Consider the following 22358-nt stretch of genomic DNA (forward strand, 5'->3'; position numbering starts at 1 on the left):
ATGCGTTGTATTCGGAGGTTGGTAGGGTGGTGTGTGAGAACGAGGGGGATCCTCTTGCGGCGGTTGTGGCGGGGGCGGGGTGAGAGGGATGTGTTGCGGGAAATACGGGAGACGCGGTCAAGGGCGTTCTCGATCGCTGTGGGGGGAAAGCTGCGGTCCTTGAAGAACTTGGACATCTGGGATGTGCGGGAGTGGAATGTCTTATCGTGGGAGCAGATGCGGCGGAGGCGGAGGAATTGGGAATAGGGGATGGAATTTTTGCAGGAGGGTGGGTGGTAGGAGGTGTATTCTAGGTAGCTGTGGGAGTCGGTGGGCTTGAAATGGACAAGCTGGTTGCCTGAGATGGAGACTGAGAGGTCCAGGAAGGTGAGGGATGTGCTGGAGATGGCCCAGGTGAACTGAAGGTTGGGGTGGAAGGTGTTGGTGAAGTAGATGAACTGTTCGAGCTCCTCTGGGGAGCAAGAGGCGGCGCCGATACAGTCATCAATGTACCGGAGGAAGAGGTGGGGTTTGGGGCCTGTGTAGGTGCGGAAGAGGGACTGTTCCAGGTAACCTACAAAGAGGCAGGCATAGCTGGGGCCCGTGCGGGTGCCCATGGCCACCCCCTTAGTCTGTAGGAAGTGGGAGGAGTCAAAAGAGAAGTTGTTGAGGGTGAGGACGAGTTCAGCTAGGCGGATGAGGGTGTCGGTGGAGGGGGACTGGTCGGGCATGTGGGATAGGAAGAAGTGGAGGGCCTTGAGGCCATCTGCATGCGGAATGCAGGTGTATAGGGACTGGACGTCCATGGTGAAGATGAGGTGTTGGGGGCCAGGGAATTGGAAGTCCTGGAGGAGGTGGAGGGCGTGGGTGGTGTCATGGATGTAGGTGGGGAGTTCCAGGACCAAAGGGGAGAAAATGGAGTCCAGATAGGTGGAGATGGGTTCGGTGGGGCAGGAGCAGGCTGAGACGATGGGTCGACCAGGGCAGGTAGGTTTGTCGATTTTGGGAAGGAGATAGAAACGGGCCGTGCGGGGTCACCTGCACATCTGCCAATGTGGTATACTGCATCCACCTGCACATCTGCCAATGTGGTATACTGCATCCACTGTACCCGGTGTGGCTTCCTCTACATTGGGGAAACCAAGCGGAGGCTTGGAGACCGCTTTGCAGAACACCTCCGCTCAGTTCGCAACAAACAACTGCACCTCCCAGTCGCAAACCATTTCCACTCCCCCTCCCATTCTCTAGATGACATGTCCATCATGGGCCTCCTGCAGTTCCACAATGATGCCACCCGAAGGTTGCAGGAACAGCAACTCATATTCCACTTGGGAACCCTGCAGCCTAATGGTATCAATGTGGACTTCACCAGTTTCAAAATCTCCCCTTCCCCAACTGCATCCCTAAACCAGCCCAGTTCGTCCCCTCCCCCCACTGCACCACACAACCAGCCCAGCTCTTCCCCCCCACCCACTGCATCCCAAAACCAGTCCAACCTGTCTCTGCCTCCCTAACCTGTTCTTCCTCTCACCCATCCCTTCCTCCCACCCCAAGCCGCACCCCCATCTACCCACTAACCTCATCCCACCTCCTTGACCTGTCCGTCTTCCCTGGACTGACCTATCCCCTCCCTACCTTCCCACCTATACTCTCTCCACCTATCTTTTTTACTCTCCATCTTCGGTCCGCCTCCCCCTCTCTCCCTATTTATTCCAGTTCCCTCCCCCCATCCCCCTCTCTGATGAATGGTCTAGGCCCAAAACGTCAGCTTTTGTGCTCCTGAGATGCTGCTTGGCCTGCTGTGTTCATCCAGCCTCACATTTTATTATCTTGGAATTCTCCAGCATCTGCAGTTCCCATTATCTTTGATATTAGAATAGACAGCTTTAAACAGTCTTACCGCAAATAAAAAATCTGAGTCCTAGTCTAAATCATTTATAATAATTTCGTGCTTACTGTACAGTTTTATTAATTTGCTGTCAGATCCTGCAAACAAAAGAATAACTAGATAGCTCTTGATAAAAATTAGGAGAAAAGAACATTTGCAAGACTCTATGACAACTCCCAGTGCTGTAACAATGATACCACAAAGAGTTTATTCAATTCTTAAGTTGAATGATGCCTACCTGTTGCAGCATTTTTATTTTGAAACTTTGTCAAGTACAAGTTCATTCCTTTTCTGAAATCCTGTAACAAAGGACAACTTTTTAATTAAAATGAGCAAATCAAGCATGGTAGAGAATATAAAATAGCATCCTAGCTAAGACTAAAGTAAAACTGAAATAAAAGTTGTGAACATTTTCTCCTTTTAAAATCAGTTTGTTTGACTAACTCAAGTAGAACAGGCACCAAATATAAAACACTATGTTGACATCCAAATTCCAGTCTCGCTTCCCTCTTCCACAAAACATTACATTGCATGTACATCAGCCAGATTCTTGCTAACAAAGGCAATCCAAAAATAACTTGAGTTGTATGCAACACTTACTGTGACATATCAATTGCATATCAAATATTAATATTCTTGGGATAAAATGATAACATTGTACAAAATATCTAGAAATTCCATATCCAAGATCCAACTATTAAGAGTTCAGTTTTGAGTATTTTTAAAAATTTTAACAGTGGAAGAAAGTAGTAAGACTGGACATTGGCATTTTTATTTAAGTGTCAGTATCTCAACATGTCAAAACAAAGTATTTTCATTCTTGCTTCAAAAAAATGCATGATAATGGTTCCACATGAACATTGTCCATCTTGGTTTTTGAAGGGGTGTGGATAAAAATCCATCCCCAATATTCTAAAATCATTTTACCATTTACAAGGCTGAGTGCTGAAACAACAAGCTTCTGCGCTCAACCTCAGTGACCAACCAAGCCACTTTCCACTGTGCTTAAATTAGCCTGGAAATGTTTGCAATTCAAGTGTACAAAATTTTGACATACTTGTGAGACATTTTTCTTATCTGTTCGGAAAGAGGTAGAAGTTACCCTATTTTAAATGAGTTAATTGCTCTATTAAAATCAGGCAGATAGAGAAGTGTCGAACAAGCATGTTACACAATTTTACACTAACATCTCAATCAGTAATTTCTAGGCTAAAGCGGAAAAAAGGAGGCAAGGTAGAATCCAGATATGTTTCAATACACAGTGTGGTAAGCTGCTTATCCCAATTAGGAGCTCACCATTTTATGGCAAGAATATATATTTTATTAAATTTTTAAAAACGGAGAGAAAATTGCTAAATTTTATGGTTCAAAATGTTTCTTTCTTTCAAAATTCTGCAAAAACAACTAAGGAAAGTGGAAAGAATTGTAACTTGACCTTGAAGGGTTTATTTTTTTCCTCAGCCCACTGCCATGACTTGCAGATAAACTACGAGTTGTTATGAACTCCTGCACAAGGCCTGATGCAACTGGGCCCACCTACGTGAAGTAGGACATGAAGATCTTATTATAAAACTTTCAGGTTCAAATAGCTTGTCATATAGTTTGATGTCCACATGTGATAAAGGACAAAGGGGATGATCTGTACCTTAATTACAATTTTGCAATGTAATAACAGGTTGCAGAGTAGTTACTTTTCTCCCCCCAAAAAGCCTGTTAATTCTAAGGAACTCTGAGAAGTGATATTTATTCATTTTTTCTTGGAATTCTCCAGCAATGCAGATGATAATCACAGGTTTCATGCTCCTTCCTCTTATTTGTCCACTCCTATGCCCCCACATACTAGCGTACTAGCGTCACAGCTCTTCCTCATTTTACTCTTTGCATGTGATGTGTAAATAGGTTTACGATTAAGCATCTCACTCTAGTCCTGTAGCTATGGTTTGTGTAAAATCACAGCATCAGTCAAGAGTCTGGCAATTAATGTAATGGATCTCTTATTTTAATTACCTTTGCCTCACAAATCAGGTAAAACAAGAATGGTTTAAAATTCCGGAGATCTGTTCAAGGCAGACAGAAACATGGTAACAACATAAAGGTGCTAAAATAAACTTGCCTATTTGGTGGAAATACTAAAAACAAATGATCAATTGCAAATTATTTGAAAAGAGCTTTGCAGTAAGTCCATTCTGATCAATGCTATATTTTGAACATAATCATGCAATAACAGAAGATTCCAACATCACTAATGCTACAGCTTGAAAAAAACTAAAATCTCACAGGAAAAATAAACTTAGTAAATTGGGTATAAGACAGGGTAAGATTTTAAGGCTCTTGTTGGATTGAGGCATTCTGATGAATTGTTAACTGTTTCCAACTTTCCTCATGACATTTAAATCCTGATTAGATGATAGATCACCTCCCAGGATCCCTTATTCATGTTTCACCCACGCCCTCCAAACAGACATATATTTTAAAATTTGACGGCAGGATTTGTTTGAATATAGGGCAGCTCAGTGGCTGGGTGTTCAACCCTTACTGCAGCTATGAATTTAAAACTGAAATCATATAGTAACAAAATACATGGCAAAGTACACAATAAAGAGGAAAAGCAAGTTTGTGTTGCAGACACAAACCTTTCATCAGAATTCAATTCTGGAGAAGAGCCTACATTCACAACATGAACTTGCTTTTCCTCTGACGATGAATGACTGTTGCACCAAATAGCTCCAGAACACACTATATTTGCACATGATACTTGCTCTTTGAAACAAAGAAACATACAGCACAGGAACAGGCCCTTCGGCCCTCCAAGCCTGCGCCGATCAAGATCCTCTGTCTAACCTGTCATCTATTTTCTAACGGTCTGTGTCCATTTGCTCCCTGCCCAAATATATCTTAAAAGACGCTAACGTGTCCGCGTCTACCACCTCCGCTGGCAACGCATTCCAGGCACCCACCACCCTTTGCATAAAGAGCTTTCCACGCATATCTCCCTTAAATTTTCCACCTCTCACTTTGAACTCATAACCCCTAGTAATTGAGCCCCCCACTCTGGGAAAAAGCTTTTTGCTATCCACCCTGTCTTCGCTTTAACATTTCTAAAAAATACATTCATATAATGTCTTTCATGTCTTCAGATCATTTCGAAGTGCCTCACAGTCAACTAATTAATTTTGAAGTGTAGTCAGCATCGTCACATGAGGAAACAGCAATCAATTCTGCATTGCAAGGTCCTAATCTCAGAGTGTTGAATAACCAGATCATGTTTTAGTCGCTGATTTAAGATGTAACTATTCATCAGTTGAGAGACTTCCTACTCTTGTTTGTATCACACCAAGGGATCTTTGATGTCTACCTCAAGGGAGACAACATTTTGTTCTGGGGTGACAAATCTGGAAATGCAGCTGTCTGTCAAGTTTGCGACGGAACGCTAACCCAGATTCCAACACAAGTACCCAGAGTGGGACTTAAACTAAATCAGAGGAAAAAGTGCTACCCACTGCGCCACAGTTGACGCCTGAAATTGGAGTATGGGGTTAATATAATCATTGATAATTGCCTTCCTGCAAGAATACATTAGGACATAGGGCTACAGTATTCACTGTATTGTTATAGATATTTGTGCTTTAGAACCAATGTAGAATTTCCAACATTCAAACAGAAATATCAAAACGAGCTGCATTTTTGAACAAGTTCAAATTGTACACATTTGAAAACTTTCTAAACACTGGTTCTCATGAAATCACAGCTCTAGTACCATGTACGCCACTAATTTGCATTTAAGGCGTCTTACCTCATCCCCAATATAATTGTGCAGCATTCGAATTACTGATGCTCCTTTACTATAAGAAATTGCATCAAATATTTCATCCACTTCTGCAGGATGTCCTACTGTGACCTTTAAAAAATACATTGCATTTTTAATACTTTTTGTTTGCAAAGCTAAAACATTCAACCGTAATGGGAGTCTAAACATTGTGCACTTATGCAAGTATGCTTGTTATGTACATGTGTCTAAAAACAGGCTTAGGTATACTTATACCATTGTTTGATTACATCAGAGTCAAATGCATTTTGAGGTAATTTAAATAATCATAAATATATAGAAACAAAGAAATTATATTTGTTAGACTTTACTTTCTCAGTTATTGTATTTCATTCTTCAAAATTTTTGACTAGAAACATCGAGCTGGCAAATTATGTCACGCTGCATCACAAGTCATAGTCACTTCTAGGACACTGAATAATGTTATGTCAAAGGAGGTCACATCAAATCAGAGCTCAGGAAGTGGGGCATTAGACAGCCACGATACTGATTCATATTAGAAAACTGAAACATGGAGATAAGTTTAACAATTTGTACTCTTCAATCTTTAAAGAAGATTAAATCCTCAACAGAGGAAACAGCACAGGAGGCACACAATATATTAAAATATAAAGTGAACTTGGAACACTACTTTAAACTAAAGGATATTTGAAAGACAACAGGATAAATACAAATGGGTAAAGGACACATCCACCAGCACTGTATGTTGGAGTTTAGAGCGATGCATAGGATAGACTCCTTGGTAGGGTAAATTCTCAATTCACTCAACAAGGTTGATGCTGTAACAAGGCAATCATAGGTTTCTAAGGAAGTTATCAAGTATATGGCCCAGACACTTGCCTTAATGTCAACATATCGCTCTTGAAAACATATTTACCTGTTTTTAAAAATATAATATAGCAGGAAGTTTGAACACACTTTGTAATATCGACTGTGCAGATTCAAGGAAGTTAGCTTCAATTGCACAGATGAATGTTTAAAAATGTTACTTTCAACTTTAACCAACGACAACATAAAGCAATACCAGAGTTTTATGCTAACCTGAACTCCAGGGATTCCTGATTCTGTAAATTACTAGGATAACATAAAAATCTCATGCTAGTTGGAAAATATGTTTAATTTTTGACAGTACTGTTAACAACATAGGATGAAAACTTCCCTGACCTTGAAATACAAGTTTGTCATTTCACCAACCTGCCGCTGTGTGGTAGTACCTCCGCATACAAGTATCTAACAATCAGCCTAATTGTGGTCTTAACGAAAAGGTGATGGGTGCACGTGTATATCAGTTAGTTGTCCAAAGATGTCAAATACATGGAGTCAAGGTCCTAATAAGTCTGTGTCAGCATTTCTATTTATAAATCTGGGAACAGACGTTTAAAATGGAATTTTAAAGTGAGGAGAGAATATATTACTTTAATGCAAAGGCTTGGATCATGTCTCCGTGCCCTGGTCCAATACCCTTCCAGTTTCTGAGATCTGAAACATGAAAAATGCTAGAAATATTCAGGTCAGGCAAAACCTTTGGAGCAAAACAAGAGTTCCTGGTAAACAGCCTTTCATCAGAACTGAATAGAGATATAAATGCAAAAGTTTTTAAGCCTATGGAGAGGGGAGGGGGACAGAAAAAAAAACAAATGAAAAGATCTGTAAAAGGATGGAGATTTCATAATGCAACAGTCAACAAGTGTAGCAATGGATATAGTGAAGAAACAACAGACATGTCCAAATGAGGCATGAATTGTTTCATAAGGACTATGCAAACTAAATTAAAGAACAACCTATCAAAAGAAACGCTAGACACAGTCAGCAGGTCAGGCTACAACTGTGGGAAAAACAAAAGATTCAGATTGACAACTTTTCATCAGAATCAAAGAGAAATAGAAATGCAAGGATTTTTAAGCTAATTGGGGGTTCAGGTGGGAGCAGGAAAATGGAAGAAATGTCAGAGGCATTGCTAGGGAGGTTGCATCATTACAAAAAATACATGGAGATGGAATGGAGTTTTTACAGGACGCAGTTTGAGAGGAAGTGCAGTCAAGGTGAGGGCTTGCGGTTATGTTGTGGCCATTGCAAGGCAAATGATCTACCAAGAAGAGAAGAGTGAAAAATGAATCATACCTTTTCATTCATCTTTCTGATCTCTTGGCGGTCTACTGGCTTAAGAACACCAGTTCTGATGAAAGTTTATCAACCTGAAACGTCTACTTCTCCTTTCACAAATGTTGTACGACCCATTTACCATTTTAAATTGTTTATTCTTCTTCAAAATTTTTAGTTTAGATTCCCTACAGTGTGGAAACAGGCCTTTCGGCCCAACAAGTCCACACCGCCCCTTGGAGCATCCCACCCAGACCCATCCCCCTATGACCCACACACCCCTGAACACTACAGGCAATGCAGCATGGCCGATCCACCTAGCACCAGCACATCTTTGGACTGTGGGAGGAAGCCGGAGCACCCAGAGGAAATCCACGCAGACAGGGGGAGAATGTGCAAACTCCGCACAGACATTTACCAGAGGCTGGGATCGAACCCGGGTCCCTGGCACTGTAAAGCTGCAGTGCCAACCACTGAGCCACTGTGCTGCCCTCAATGATGATTAAACTACTAGTTTGACTCACTGGTGATAAAATATTTCAAAAGATCAACTATACTTCTCAGCAGAAAACTGCAGCTTATTTTTCAGCACTGATTTGTGCATTACATTCATTGATGCACGCAAAATTACCTTTATTCTGCCTACTTGATGGCCTTTCAGCAAAAAGGGCTAATCTTGCAGTGGAAAATGACTTAATTTGTGGGATTAGAACCAAGGTGCAGTGGAAATGCTAAAAGGCCAGAAACAAGAACATATAAACATTTTCCCCTGTTAAATTTTAAGTATAGGATCACTGCCTAAAAAATTTACATTTCAATTTAATTCACGTTTGTGACACTATATGGTGAAAAGCAATACTATTATACTTCAGAGATATTAGGAACTGCAGATGCTGGAGAATGAGATAACAAGGTAGAGAGCCGGATGAACACGGCAGGCCAAGCAGCAGAGGAGCAGGAAAGTGACGTCTCAGGCCTAAGCCCTTCTTCAGAAAAAAAACTATTATACTTGCTCAATGTGAAGAAGATGCACTCAAACTTTGAGTTCCACATTTAATAATACCTGAAGTGAATAACTGATGGAAAAGTCGGGCAAAATCTGACATCGATCTTTTTAAGACAATTAAAAAAAATACAACTGTGTTAAGTATGCCAGGAATGGGAACTGAATCCGGGTTCTCAAATCTGGCTACCACTTGACCTTGACTGGCAAGTACACTTATCTGTAACAGTTGATAGGTCCAGGAGAAGGTACAATCACACACACACAATCTGTCCACTTAAGCAGACTGCCTGAATTTACTTCAAGAATTTGCTAGTTAAGACCATAAGACATAGGAGTGGAAGTAAGGCCATTCGGCCCATCAAGTCCACTCCACTATTTAAATCATGGCTGATGGGCATTTCATTAGGCAACACACTGCAGGGGAACTTTTGCCCTTGGGAGTTTGCCATAAAAGTCAGCACCTTCAACATACATGGGGCAGGGGATGAAATTGTCAGGAAAAAACAATTCTCTTAACAGAAAAGAACTTTTGAATACTATAACCACAAAACCATTATTCCCATGGAGCACATAAACTAAGCTACAAAGATCAGAGAGTTCACTTTCTGACAGCTGTTCTTTATTAAACATAGATCCTGAGATCCATGGCAGGCCATGGCTTGGCATAGGGTACAGTTTCATAGCATTCCTGCATGTCCACATAACATCCAAGGGCTCAGGAAGGTGGAATTAGCCTACCTCAATTGGATGACTGCTGTCCAGGGCATCAAGTTCCAGAGCTCGTGTGTAGTCAGCAGATACAAACTGGGTCCAGATATCATACTCTGGGAAGCAGTGGTCAACACAGAGGTACTCAATCCAGGAAGCAAAGCCCTCATTCAACCAAAGATGGGTCCACCACTCCTGCGATCATAAACATTAAATCCAAACAAATGTAACATATTTTTGTTTAAATGACGGTACAAATATTCTAATAGTCATCCCAAGGACAAAATTAAGGCTGCAGTTAAACTTCCATTTTTGTCTGCAAGACAATTTCATTGCTGAAGTTCTTTGAAATCTGAAGGATTCTGCAATAGACTAAAATCAAATAACATGATGACTCTTTGATAAAGCCTGGGCCTTTGACTCAGACATGTGCAGAAGTCTGGGTTGTAAAAAATCCTCAGTCCTCAAATTTTCTAGCAGAATTCACTTCAGCAAATATTTCTAGAGGTGATGAAAAACAGAAAATGCCACATTCTTAAAATGTTTATCCACCAGAGTTAGCAGTTCTGAACAATCATGTAAAGCATAGAGCTCTCTCCTGCTGTGAAGGGAGGAATTTAGTGACTACTGTTGTGAAGTTGGGAGAACCTGTGGATTGGGAGGAAGCAAGTTAGAATTTGGTGGTTGTAAACATGCTCAGGGGAAAGCATTGCATAGTTCCTTTAAAAGATGTGCTTTTTCTGTGCTTAGAGATTTAAACAGGATGTCTGTGAGTAACAGCTTGAAAGTTTGCAAGTACAGATAGCACCCAAATTCAAACATAGTACACAGTTAGCAGGCCAAGCAGCAGTTTTTTTTAAAACCAAAACAACAGGCTTTTGAATTTAGCCAATTTGAACGTGCACTTAGATACCAAAAACCAATTCAATTTAAACCTGATGGTTTTGACAACAAACGACCCGTCCTATTGTAAGAAATATTAACGTCATCAAGGGCATAAAAGAAGGGGACAGTTGGACAAAGCCGCAGAGCTAACTGCCATCTGCCAGAGCGAACAGCACTCAGCATGAGAAGATAGCTGGCTCTCTCAGCCTCCTCTATGTCTTAGAGAAAGCACTAAATAACAAAGATAATGGGAACTGCAGATGCTGGAGAATCCAAGATAACAAAGCGTGGAGCTGGATGAACACAGCAGGCCAAGCAGCATCTCAGGAGCACAAAAGCTGACATTTTGGGCCTAGACCCTTCTCTGATGAAGGGTCTAGGCCCGAAATGTCAGCCTAAATAACAAAGGTATCCACAGCACAATTAGTTAACATTTCTGACATAAGAATCTACAGAGAAGGCGTTCCTGATAGAAGAATCAACAGAGAAATCTCAGTCTGGAAGGCGTCACCTGGCTGTAATTTGGAGAGACATTTTCCTACTTGAAAAAATTTGATTTAAAAGGGATTTGCAGTTATTGGAACAACATGCCATTGGAATCTTGCTTTGTTCAGGAATAATTTGTAGTTAGAAGGTTTTGTTTTGGTTTGTTATTAGTTTAGTTAGTTTGCTCACTATTAGATAAATAAATTGTTACTTGAAAATCAACAAGTGTGTGTCAGGGATTTATTTTTATGTAACCACTAGAAGTTGCTGAAAGACAGGTTACACTACTTTTCTCACTCTTTTTACAGATTATCAGGCAAGGTGCTCCTCTTTGGTTGTTTCAGTCTTATTTCTCAGAGGGGGTGGGGTCAACATCCGCTTTACAACGCTAAAATATGTAGACAGTGTGTTTCTGCACTTCCAACAGTCTCAGATCATTTATGCCGGACTCTTCAGGTCTATAGGACAGCAAGGAATAAGTAAAATATATAGGCCCCCCTGTGTCATTATGTTCCAGGAATAAAAATAACTACAGCCAGGTGCGTATTTTAAAATGCTCCAAAGTAATTCCTTCTTTGTATAAAGCAAATGATCAGGAGTTTATTTCTTATATTTGGCCTCCTTCTGGGATCATTAGTTTTGATCTGTTCACGACGCTAATCAGTTCACTTCCAAAAACCTAAATCAAACAATTACATCTCTCCTCAGTAGATTACAAAAATACTTTAATCTCAGAAGCACTGCTAGGTATTATCCTATAGAGATTAGCCAAAAGGCTTCTTCAGATTTCACTGAATTTCTCATCTATTTCACCCTGTGGTCTGCAATGCTCACAGAATTGTATCATTTCCACTCCTGTTTCCTAGTTGTTTCAATGTGGGTTTTGTTTTAACACAGGTCCCTAGACATCCTCTCACTCCAATGTTGTGATAGAATGTATCTAAACTGACATCTTACCTCCTTTCCACCAACACTTTCATATCTTCTCTGAAAATGTTATTGCTAATAAGTTCTCCTTGAACCTACACCAAGACTCCACTAAAGCTACTGTATCCTATCACGCCATACTCATTAACAGCACTGTTATACTCAAACATTTATTTTTCATTTGCTGCTTAAAATGAATCAAACATAACTACATACATGATGTTTCTCAGCAGAGAAGCATGACTAGCGCTTGAAGAATTAAGATATCAAATGAAGCAATGTTCTGGATCCCTATACAAAGGTCTTAAGACATAATCCTATCTGCACTGAACAGAAACAAAACTGCCAGACTAGACTAATTTAGGATATTTCATTGGCAAGGACGAGTTTCTGTGCTGTACAACTCTATGACTCTGTTGGAAATCAGAAACAAAGCAAAAATTGTTGGGAAATCTCAGCAGGTCTGGCAGCATCCATGGAGACAAACAGTAAACATTTCAGGTCCAGTCACCCTTCTTCAGAACTGAATGCTGACTCTGCTTTCTCTTCACAGATGCAGACAGATCTGTTGACTTTTCCAAACATTTTCTGTTTTTATAATCCTATCTGTACTGCAGTTGTTCAGTCACTGCAGTAGCTAATTTGTCATCCATTAGCATGCAGCCTGGCTGTTGCGTCAGCTGTGCAGCTTTGGACCAAGATTTACAATATAGCCCAATAAATTAGATTAACTTTTCTCGATAATGATGCATAGAAGTAATCATACATAAAAAGGAGCATGAGAAGACTCAACCCTATTTTCAACTGGCACAAGTACACAGAAAACACAAACTGATTCACAACTAGTTTCACCAAAACATTTCAATCATTAAATATTAATTAATGTATTGACCTCATCTTAAAGAAATAAAATTAAAGATAATTGCTTGATTTGGCTTTGGGAACATACACATTAACTAGATGAGAGCAAAAGAATAAAACTCAGAAGTTCCAATGCCCAATTTCATAAATATAATATTGAATTTAAAAAGGAAAGAAAACAAGCTTTCAAATGACTTCTTTAGTGCTTATTTTGCTGTGCTAGATTTTGTTCGAGCGGCACTACATGAACATTTAAACACCAGTCCCCTAGTTTTCTTGCGAAATCTTGCAACCAGAAATCAACATCTTGACTCCAGTACCACTTGGACTGAAAAAAAACAGTGGGGTCCATTGAATGAGACTGCATGTCTCAACAGGTGAAATTTTCTACCATAAAAGAATAATCATATTATTTGTACAAGTGTTGCTTACAAGATCAATGCCAATCTTTTGGTTTTATTTTCCTGAGTGTTGACTGTAATGATAGCAAAGGCCATGAACTTTGAAGCAAATAAATGATTAGCAGTAAACAAAAATCGAAGAACTGCACTTGCTGGAAATCTGAAACAAAAGCAGAATTTCCTGGAGAACCTCAGCAGGTCTGGCAGCAAATGTGGAGAGAAAGCAAAGTCAACAATTCAAGTTCAGTGACCCTTCTTCAGAAGACAGAAGTTAAAATTAATATTTTAATTTAAATGTATAGAGAAAAGCAAGTTAACATGTGAAGGGGTTCCAGAAGGAAAGAATTGCTGGAATTCATAGCTTACAATACAGACATCAATACAGTGAAAGATAATTCAGACATTTCATCATAGAATGGTCAGGTTTACAACAACTGCAATTTTCCACATTGCTCACTCCTCTGATGTCCATAGCTGAATCAGTAATAAGATTACTAAGCAAAACATGATTTAAAATCTTAACCTGTTTTTTTCCCTCAGGTGACTCTACATGAAAATAATTCAAATTAACTAAATTTGGCACAATTTAACAATTTAAGAACAATGAGAAATAAATCAGTTGCACCTCTAAACTTGGGTTTAAAACAATGTAGACATTCTCAGGAAACCAACAATGTGCTTCAAAACAACCTACCAAATTTAGTTTAAACTGGTTTAAAGGATGATTAACTGGTAGACAGTGTTGAAGCAGCATAAGACTACAAGATATTGATAGATTAGGTACAGGCAAAGCTGTGGCAGATGGAATTTAATATATCAGACTGAAGGAAAAGATTAGTGTTTCTTTTCAAAGAATGCAAAATATAGTCAATATCCAAGATTTTTTGGGTGGGGGGGGGGGCACGGTTTAAGGCATAGTTCTTTAAAATACCAAGAGTGGGTGCAGAAAATAGTCAAGGCAGCTCATAGAATGCTGACCTTCATACCTAAAGGATTGGTTTAAGGACATAGACATCATGCTGCAGTTATACAAAACCCGAGTTAAACCTCATTTAAGACTACTGTGAACAGATCTGGGCACTACACCTTCGGAAGGATGTACTGGCTCTGGAGGGAGTTCAACACAGATTTACAAGGATGATACCTGGACTTCAAGGGCTAAGTAATGAGGAGAAATTAGACAAAGTAAGCCTTTATTCCTCAAAAATTTAGAAGCTTTAGGGGGGATCTAATTGAGGTTTTCAGGACATTATCTACCCTGTCTTTCCCTGTTAACGATGAATATTCAACTCGTGGAAATACTTTTAGAACCAGAGGCATAGTCTAAGAATTATGGCCAGGCTATTCAGAAGACATGTTAGAAAGCACTTCTACACACAATGGAGTAGTGAAGGTTTTTCTCTTCCTTGAAATAATGATCAATGCAAATTCAATTGTTAAATTTAAATTTGAGATTGCCCGAATAGGGATATGAACCTAGGACAGGCATGTAGACTTAGTTGCAGATCAGCCATGATCTAATAGGATGGTACAGTTGGTTCAAGGGCCTGAATGGCCCATCCCAGTTCTTATGTTTATAATTTTTCAATTTACTAGATTCCAACAACGAATAATTTACAGGCATGTAGATTAACTTTTCAGTTTTTGGGGTTGCTTATTGTCAGAAAAATAAGTTATGAAATGCTGTTGTGAAAACAAAGTTCAAGCAACTCTTTGGGTCTAATGATTAACAGCAGGGCCTCAGTTTTAGTAATATAGCTGGCAGCCCTTATGAAAAACCACATTAGTAATGGCTAAATAACTTTACAATCTGTAACCAAATCCAAATTGCCAGTATGCAACGAAGAGATTAAAATTCACCCAAAATTAATTTTTGACCATCTTTGCCCAGCAAATAAAAACCTACAGATTTCAGAGTAATAACAACCATTGGCAGGAACGAGGGGTGTAGGTGGGTGCGTGAAGGCAGACAATTGAAAGGCACACGGTTTTACACTAAATAAGGATCAGTAGGAAGCATTATACCCAACAGTATCCAATGCAGGAGCCTGATGAGTGTGTAAAGAGGAAAGAGGAGACACAAAAAGGAGACATGGTAGCTCAGTGGTGAGCAGTGCTGCCTGACAGCCATCAGAGACCCAGGCTTGATTCCAGCCTTGGGCAACTGTGTGTGGCGTTTGCACATTCTCCCCATGTCTGCATAGACTTCCGCCAAGTGCTCCAGTTTCCTCTCAGTCCAGGTATGTGCAAGTTAGGTGGATTGGCCATGCTAAATTGCCAATGTGTAGGGACAACGCAGGGTTGCAGGGGATGCTCTTCAAGGGTTGGTATGAACTCAAGCCAAATGGCCTGTTTCCACACTGTTGGGATTCTGTGATTCTATGAAAACTAAGGTGGTTATCCTACAACAAAAGGGGACCCTTTTTTGTCAAAGGAAAAAACAAAATCTGAAAGCTTTTGCTTACAAGGCAGAATTTCAACAGCAACAGCCATTTGAAGACAGGCAATTGTACTGTCGTCAGTTTATACTTGGTCTAAATTATTTTCTAAGGCCCTCACACCTTTAACTGCAGATGTAGACAAATGGGTGCTGTACTGTTGCCAGAGCAGTAATTTAGCCAAAACTGCAGTGAATAAATTTTGTAGACTTAGTTTGTACTTCAGCGCTAAGTCTAAAAATGCTTGTCCTCCAGCAGCTTAAAACCACAGACAGGCATGAAGGAAGCTGGAATTTATATAATCACTTCTTGCAGATAGTGCTTTTATCATTGAAAGTCTGATCACTGATACAGACAACAGAATCAAGAAAGTCCATGAACTGAGTTGGATATGGTTCATAAAATAATTCAGAAGGTAGAATGTACTATAGGAATACGTAGGTGCACACTCATGCCCCTTGGATTATGTGGGGAAAAATATACAATTTAGAACAGACATGTACGTAGATAGCATGAAAAGAAAAACAAACTCGGTCCACCTCTCAGGAGTTTGCCAAGCAGCATTGGTGAAGGCAACACAGGCTGCCTGTTATCTTGCTCAGAGGATCATTCAAACCGGTCACCAATGATTCAAAAAGGACCAAACTGCATTTCAGGTAGTGTCATAATATCGCTTCCAGACAACTGCGTTAGTCAGATATGACATGTGCTTAAGACATGCAGGCTGACATTTTGAATTATCCGATACTTGGTCACACTACTTTTCCTCAGAGGTTGCAGTAACTTTGAACACCATACAGGAAACAACTAACTCTCTAGAATAACAGTACTCGCACACGAGTGCTCCTATTACAGTCACTAAACCCTAATGAACACAAACTGCTTAATTTTAATGATCTGTTCTTTACAATTTTCAGAATGTCAGATTTTTTTTTAAAACTACTTGCTACTAAGGATTCATGGTGGCAGATCACTCCCATCTTCTCTAGGCAACTAGGAATGTGCAATAAATGATAGCTTGTTGATACAATGCCATATCCTATGAAAAGGTTTAAAAGGAAACTGAAAAGCAACCTTTTCCACACAGAGGGTGGTTCATCTGTGGAATGAATTGCCGGAGGAGTTGACAGGTGTAGGTCCAGTTACAATATTTAAAAGATATTTTAAAGATACATGAATAAGAACGGCTTAGCAGGATAATAGGCCAAATGCAGGCAAGTGGGCGGCACAGTGGCTCAGTGGTTAGCATTGCTGCCTTACAGCGCCAGGGAGCCAGACGACAGTTTGGAGCTTACACATTGTCCCCGTCTCTGTACAGGTTTCCTCCCAAAGTTCAAGGATGTGCAGGTCAGCTGGATTGGCCATGCTAGATTGCCCACTGTGTCCAGGGATGTGCAGGCTAGGTGGATTAGCCATGGGAGCAGGGTCGGGGTTTGGGTCTGGGTCTGGATCTGGGTGGGATGCTCTTTGGAGGGGTGGAGTAGACTCAATGGGGCAAATAACCTGCTTCCACACTGTGGGGAGTCTATCTATGAAATGTGACTAGTTTAGTCTGGGAAACTTGGTCTGCATGGATGAGTTGCTCCCAGAGGTCTATTTCCGTGCTGTATTACTTTATCAGCTTAGATAGTAACAATTTCATCTAGCACTCAAGAACGAAATTTAATTCTTGACATGTCCTTATTTATCAATTCATTATCGAGGAGCATTCACACTGGTAATGATAGCTGTCTTATAATCCCAAGTCACTCCAACATTCAGTAAGATGGCATTTCCCCCATAAAGAGACAAGGGACGGCATAAACTAAAAATGATGTGGAGGTGCTGCTGTTGGACTGGCGTGGACAAGGTCAAAAATTACACTGCATCCGCATTCTTCCCCGACACATGCACCCGCACGCTTCCCCCATCCCTCGCCCCTGCACACGCCGCCACTCCCTCTCCCCCTCCACGTACACACATGTCCTCTTGCCCCTTCCCTCTATCTCCCATGCACACACATGCCCTCTCGCCCCCTCCTTCTCTCCATGCACTCTACGCCCCTCTCTCCTTCCAACACACAAATCTATGAGGTGAATTTGCAGGTACATTCTCTTTTCAAAAGGCACACAATTTGTACACAATGTGGCATTTTATAAATTCATACTTCAGGAACAAAACCAGTCTGACTTCAAGTTAATACACCGCCAGATTCTAAACAAGGCCTCACAGCAAAATTGCGGTGAGAGATCTGACCTGTCACCTCTAGTATACTGATAAAACCTTAGTTACCTTGGGCAGTGACTTAATGGAAATTCTTGGATTTGCATATCAATCAAAATCTGCATTTCCTTTCTAACTGATTAAGGATTTAACAGCTATCTTAGGTTTGATCAACACATTTGCATCAGTTCGATGACACTTCGATCTTTTGCTTATAAATTCTGTATGATGTCACCTCTCTCACTAACAGCGACTCCAAAAACTTGTCTTCAAATAAACCTGTGAGACCATAAACTAAAACAGGCTTAGAAAAATGCAAAAAACAGCACAATCCTGCCAACAAGGAAGGATACAAACTTGAGCAAATGGCCAGAAAACAGCTTAAAACAGATAGTAAAAAGTATTAAAAGGCAACTTGCAAAGTTCAAAATGAATAAGGAGGAATTTTACAATTACACAAAGGGAAAGTGCTGGTCAACTAAAGACTAAGTGCGGACACTGTCAATGACTATGGGGAAATGGGAGAAGTGTTAAACAATTACAGAAATTGCTGGCAAAGCTTAGTAGGTTTGGCAGCATCTGTGAACAGAAAGAGAAAGCAGAGTTAACTTGTTGGGTCCAGAAAGGCTTCTTCACTTGTCCTGAATTGTTAACTGCTTCACTCCACAGTTGCTACTGGACTGCTGATGTTTTTCAGCAATTTCTGTTTTTGTTTCTGATTTCCAGCATCTGCAGTATGCTGAATAATTATTTTGCCCCAATGTTTACAGTAGCAAAGCAGGATAGTTCGTGCAAGTCCAGAATAAACAGTGGATCAGGAACAGGGATTGAATAAAACTAATACAAGTAAAACATTGACAATGAGGAAACTAGTGGAACTGAAGTGTGACAAATCTCCAGCACCTGACAACTTTCATCCGATGGCATTAAACGAAGTGCCGGGTCACACTGTAGATGACCTAACTATAATTGTTCAGAGCTCCCTAGATGCAGAAGCTGTCCCTACGGATTGGAAAATGGAGGCCACTCTGTTTTTTCAAGAAGGATGAAAAAGAAAAGCCAGGGAATTACAGACCAGCGAGCCTTGAAAAATTTCAGATGGTTGGGAAATCAATTGCGTTGCAGGTGACACAAAGTAGGGAGAATGGGAAAGTACTCAAATTGGCAGATGTGACCAGTGGTATCCAACAGGATCTATGTTGGGGCCTCAATTATTCACCTTATTTGTAATGACTCAGATAACGGCAGTGGAAGTTATAGATCCAAACTTGCTGATGACACAAACTTAGACAACTTTGTGGACAGTGTAGACAATAGCATAAAATTCCAAAAGAATATTGATAGATGAGGTGAACGGGCAAAGTAGTGGGAGATGGAGTTCAATGTAAGCAAATGTGAAGTTATCCTTTTTGGACTGAGGAAGGATAGATCGGGGTACTTTCTAGGTGGTCTGAAGTTAAATACAACGGATGTCCAAAGAGATTCAGGGTTTGGGTGCATAGGTCTTAAAAATGCTACAAACAACTGCAAACAAAAAAAAAATCAAGACAGCCTTTGGAATACTGGCCTTTATATCTAGAGCATCAGAGTATAAGATTTTAAGTTATGCTACAGCTATGTAAAAATCCTAGTTACACCTTACTTGAGTACTGCGAGCAGTATCGGGCACTACACCTCACCAAGGATATATTAGCCTTGGAGGGAGTACAAAGTAAATTTACAAGACTGATACCCGGACTTCAGGGTTAAGTTTATGAAGAGAGACAATAATAAGTTAGGCCTGTTCTCTCTAAAATTCACTAATTTTTGGGGTGATGTGATTGAACTCTTCAAGATATTAACAGGAAGAGAAAGGGTAGATAAAATACAAATTATTTCCACTGGTTGGGGGTTCTAGAACTATGGAGCATAATCTAAGAATTAGGGCTAGGTTTTTGAAGAGAAATGTCAGACGTACTTTTGTAGATTAAGAGTGGTAGAACTCTCCACGACAAATTCAGTTGATGCTACATCAGTTTAGTTTTAAATCTGAAATAGATAATTTTTGACAAGCGAAAGTATTAACGAATATAGCCAAAGGTAGGTATGTGGAGTTAGGCCACAGATCAGCCATGATCTAAATAAATGGCTGGGCCGAATGGTCCACCTGTTTCTAACTTCCCAATTGGAACATAGTAGAATGGTGTCCAGTAACATACTTAGCTAATGTTAACATGTTGACATGATAGGTCTTCAATACAAAGTCCAACAGATTCAAGTAAGCTGTTATGCTTATATTTGGATTTATACAGTAAATTCACATTGTTACGATCAAACGTGGCACGAAAATCCTTGCATAGTGCTGCTGACTTCATACTAATCTTAACCGGACTGACTTTTTTTCATCATTCATTCACGGGATGAGGGCAGTTAAGAGCCAACAATATTACTGTAGGTCTAGAGTTACATATGGGCCAGACCAGATAAGGATGGCAGTTTCCTTCCCTAAAGGATGTTTGTGAACCAGATGAGTTCATGGTCATCATTAGATTCTTTCTTCCAAATATTTTTATTGAATTCAAATTCCACCATCTGCCATGGCAGGATTCGAACCAGAGTCCTCAGAATGTTATCTGGATCTCTGGGTTGACAGTCCAGTGATAATACCACTCTGCCACTGCCTCTCTGACTTTTGCCGATGCTTAGTGTGATCTGGCAGTGGCACGACAATATTCAAACTCCAATGTTGCTGCCTACATTTAAGTACTTGCAGAAATTCAACTCCTTAGGTCAGCAGCCAACATACAGATACACAAATCGAACTTGTGCTGCTCAGGTTATGCTGTCAATGTATGTTGAGCGTGTCAGTTTTGCTTAAAGCGTGACAAAATGTGCACTTATGATATGAATGCACTGGTACACATTTTTAACAGTGGCTGGCATAACCTCAATATCTCTGTGGATATATAGAAGACAAACAGAAATACTCAGCTGGTTAGGCAGCATTTGTGGGATAGAGAAACAATTAACTTTGAAGTTGAGTACCATTAAAATTCTGATATATGACACCATGGTGATGCTGGTCTGTTCTGACAAGTCACAGACTGACAACGCTAACTGCTTCTCTAGCCACATATCCTACCTGAAATGCTGAATGCTTCTAGCATTCGTTGTTTTCAATCTATTCTGGGAACAGGTGGAAGGCGTAAAAGGTTTCAATTTAGAAGCTCATGTGGAATAAAATTCACAACAACATTTTGAGGTAAGAAAAAGAAATTTCATCACCTTCTGTCAGACACCGCCAGGCAATTCAATTGCTGTTAAACACACGAGCAAAGAATAATTGAGGTACTTAGAAACTTAGTATCACACACTTCATTACAACCTAAAAAGACAGCCTTCAGAAAACTAAAATCTACTACCTTCCGTAATCTGTAACATCTATTGCTTTTAGCTTGAATCAGACTTTGTAATAGCGATTGAACTATGAATTACCCTGAACAGTGGTTCACTGGCACACTGAAATTCTGTGTTGCAGGCAGGACTTTGCCTGGAGACAAATGTCCTACTTAAAACAGAATAAAGATAAGCTGAGTTTTCACAAATACACTATTTTCCAAAAATTTGAACATTACCATGGTGACTAGATTTCCAAACCACTGATGAGCAAGTTCATGGCCGACTACCAAAGCGACCCACTGCTTCGACGAAGAGCAGGAGTTTTTGGGATCAATCAGAAGGGCCGTTTCTCTGGAGGAAATGAAAAATAAGTGATACATTTCAGGAACTAAGTAATGTGTTTTGAAGGTAAAAAATTAAACCTTTAGAGCTTCTAGAGATACTTCAGGGTAAATTCACAAAGCAATGTTTGCCTACTCCACTTTGTAATTACACCAAGATTCCATGCATCAGGATCTGAGCTGTCAGTGCACTGTTCATTACTTTAATTCCAAAGTTGAGATAGTGTGGAATGATGTTCAAAATGATCCACACAGTCCATCCACCTCACTCACCTCAATACTGATCTACTGGTGTACCAGAGTATGTCCTTACAAAAAGGCACTTCAGTTGACTCTAAGCTTGTTAGAATCCTCAGAGTTGGAACTTCAAAAAAGTGTGCTCCACATCATGTTGTACATTTAGTTCTGAGTGAAAAATTAAGTTGCCACCCAGATCTGAAATCCAAAATGTAAAATTCAATCTCACTGACCCCAAAATTCAAAGTGAATCAAAGTACTGATGTAGCTTTGACCATTAAGTTTGAATAACTAAATCATACAGGCAACCTGGTCTCACTCCACCTTTGAGAGTCTAAGTTCTGAAGAAGGGTGACTGAACTTGAAACATTAACCCTGTTTCCTCTGCAGAGATGATGCCATATCTCCAGAGTTTCTCTTGCAATTTCTGTTTTTGATTGTTTGAGATACTGATAGCAGTTAGAGCAAAATAATGGATGCTGTGCCCTGAGGAGGGGAAAATGGGTTCTTGAGATGTGCTCACTTTTCCATTTTGGACTAATATAGCCATTTCTAATTAGCTTTCCCACACCAACTGTCAAAATTCCCACCTAAGAATGGTCACTTGAGTGGGGCAGGACAGCCTAAACATGCATCCCACGTTAGGGGAGAATGCCGTAAGGGGGATGAGAAAAAGAATCAAGAATCAACAAAAC

The 22358-nt window shown here is 40.2% G+C and overlaps 1 protein-coding gene across 2 annotated transcripts in view; it reads right to left on the bottom strand.

Annotated features, from left to right (window-relative positions):
* The window catches only part of npepps (aminopeptidase puromycin sensitive), a 215690-nt gene that overhangs the window by 60711 nt on the left and 132621 nt on the right, over positions 1–22358 (bottom strand). For both annotated transcript variants that reach the window (XR_009442855.1, XM_048560329.2), the window contains exons 9-12: positions 21322–21436; positions 9538–9702; positions 5661–5765; positions 2106–2166 (exon numbers count right to left, since the gene is read on the bottom strand). Coding sequence is in view for 1 of the 2 variants with exons in the window: in XM_048560329.2 (XP_048416286.2) it covers positions 2106–2166; positions 5661–5765; positions 9538–9702; positions 21322–21436 (446 nt within the window). In the remaining variant the exon portion in view is untranslated. The remainder of the gene's footprint in view (positions 1–2105; positions 2167–5660; positions 5766–9537; positions 9703–21321; positions 21437–22358) is intronic.

Source organism: Stegostoma tigrinum, chromosome 31 (genome assembly GCF_030684315.1).
Source record: "Stegostoma tigrinum isolate sSteTig4 chromosome 31, sSteTig4.hap1, whole genome shotgun sequence".
Lineage (NCBI taxonomy): Eukaryota > Metazoa > Chordata > Chondrichthyes > Orectolobiformes > Stegostomatidae > Stegostoma > Stegostoma tigrinum.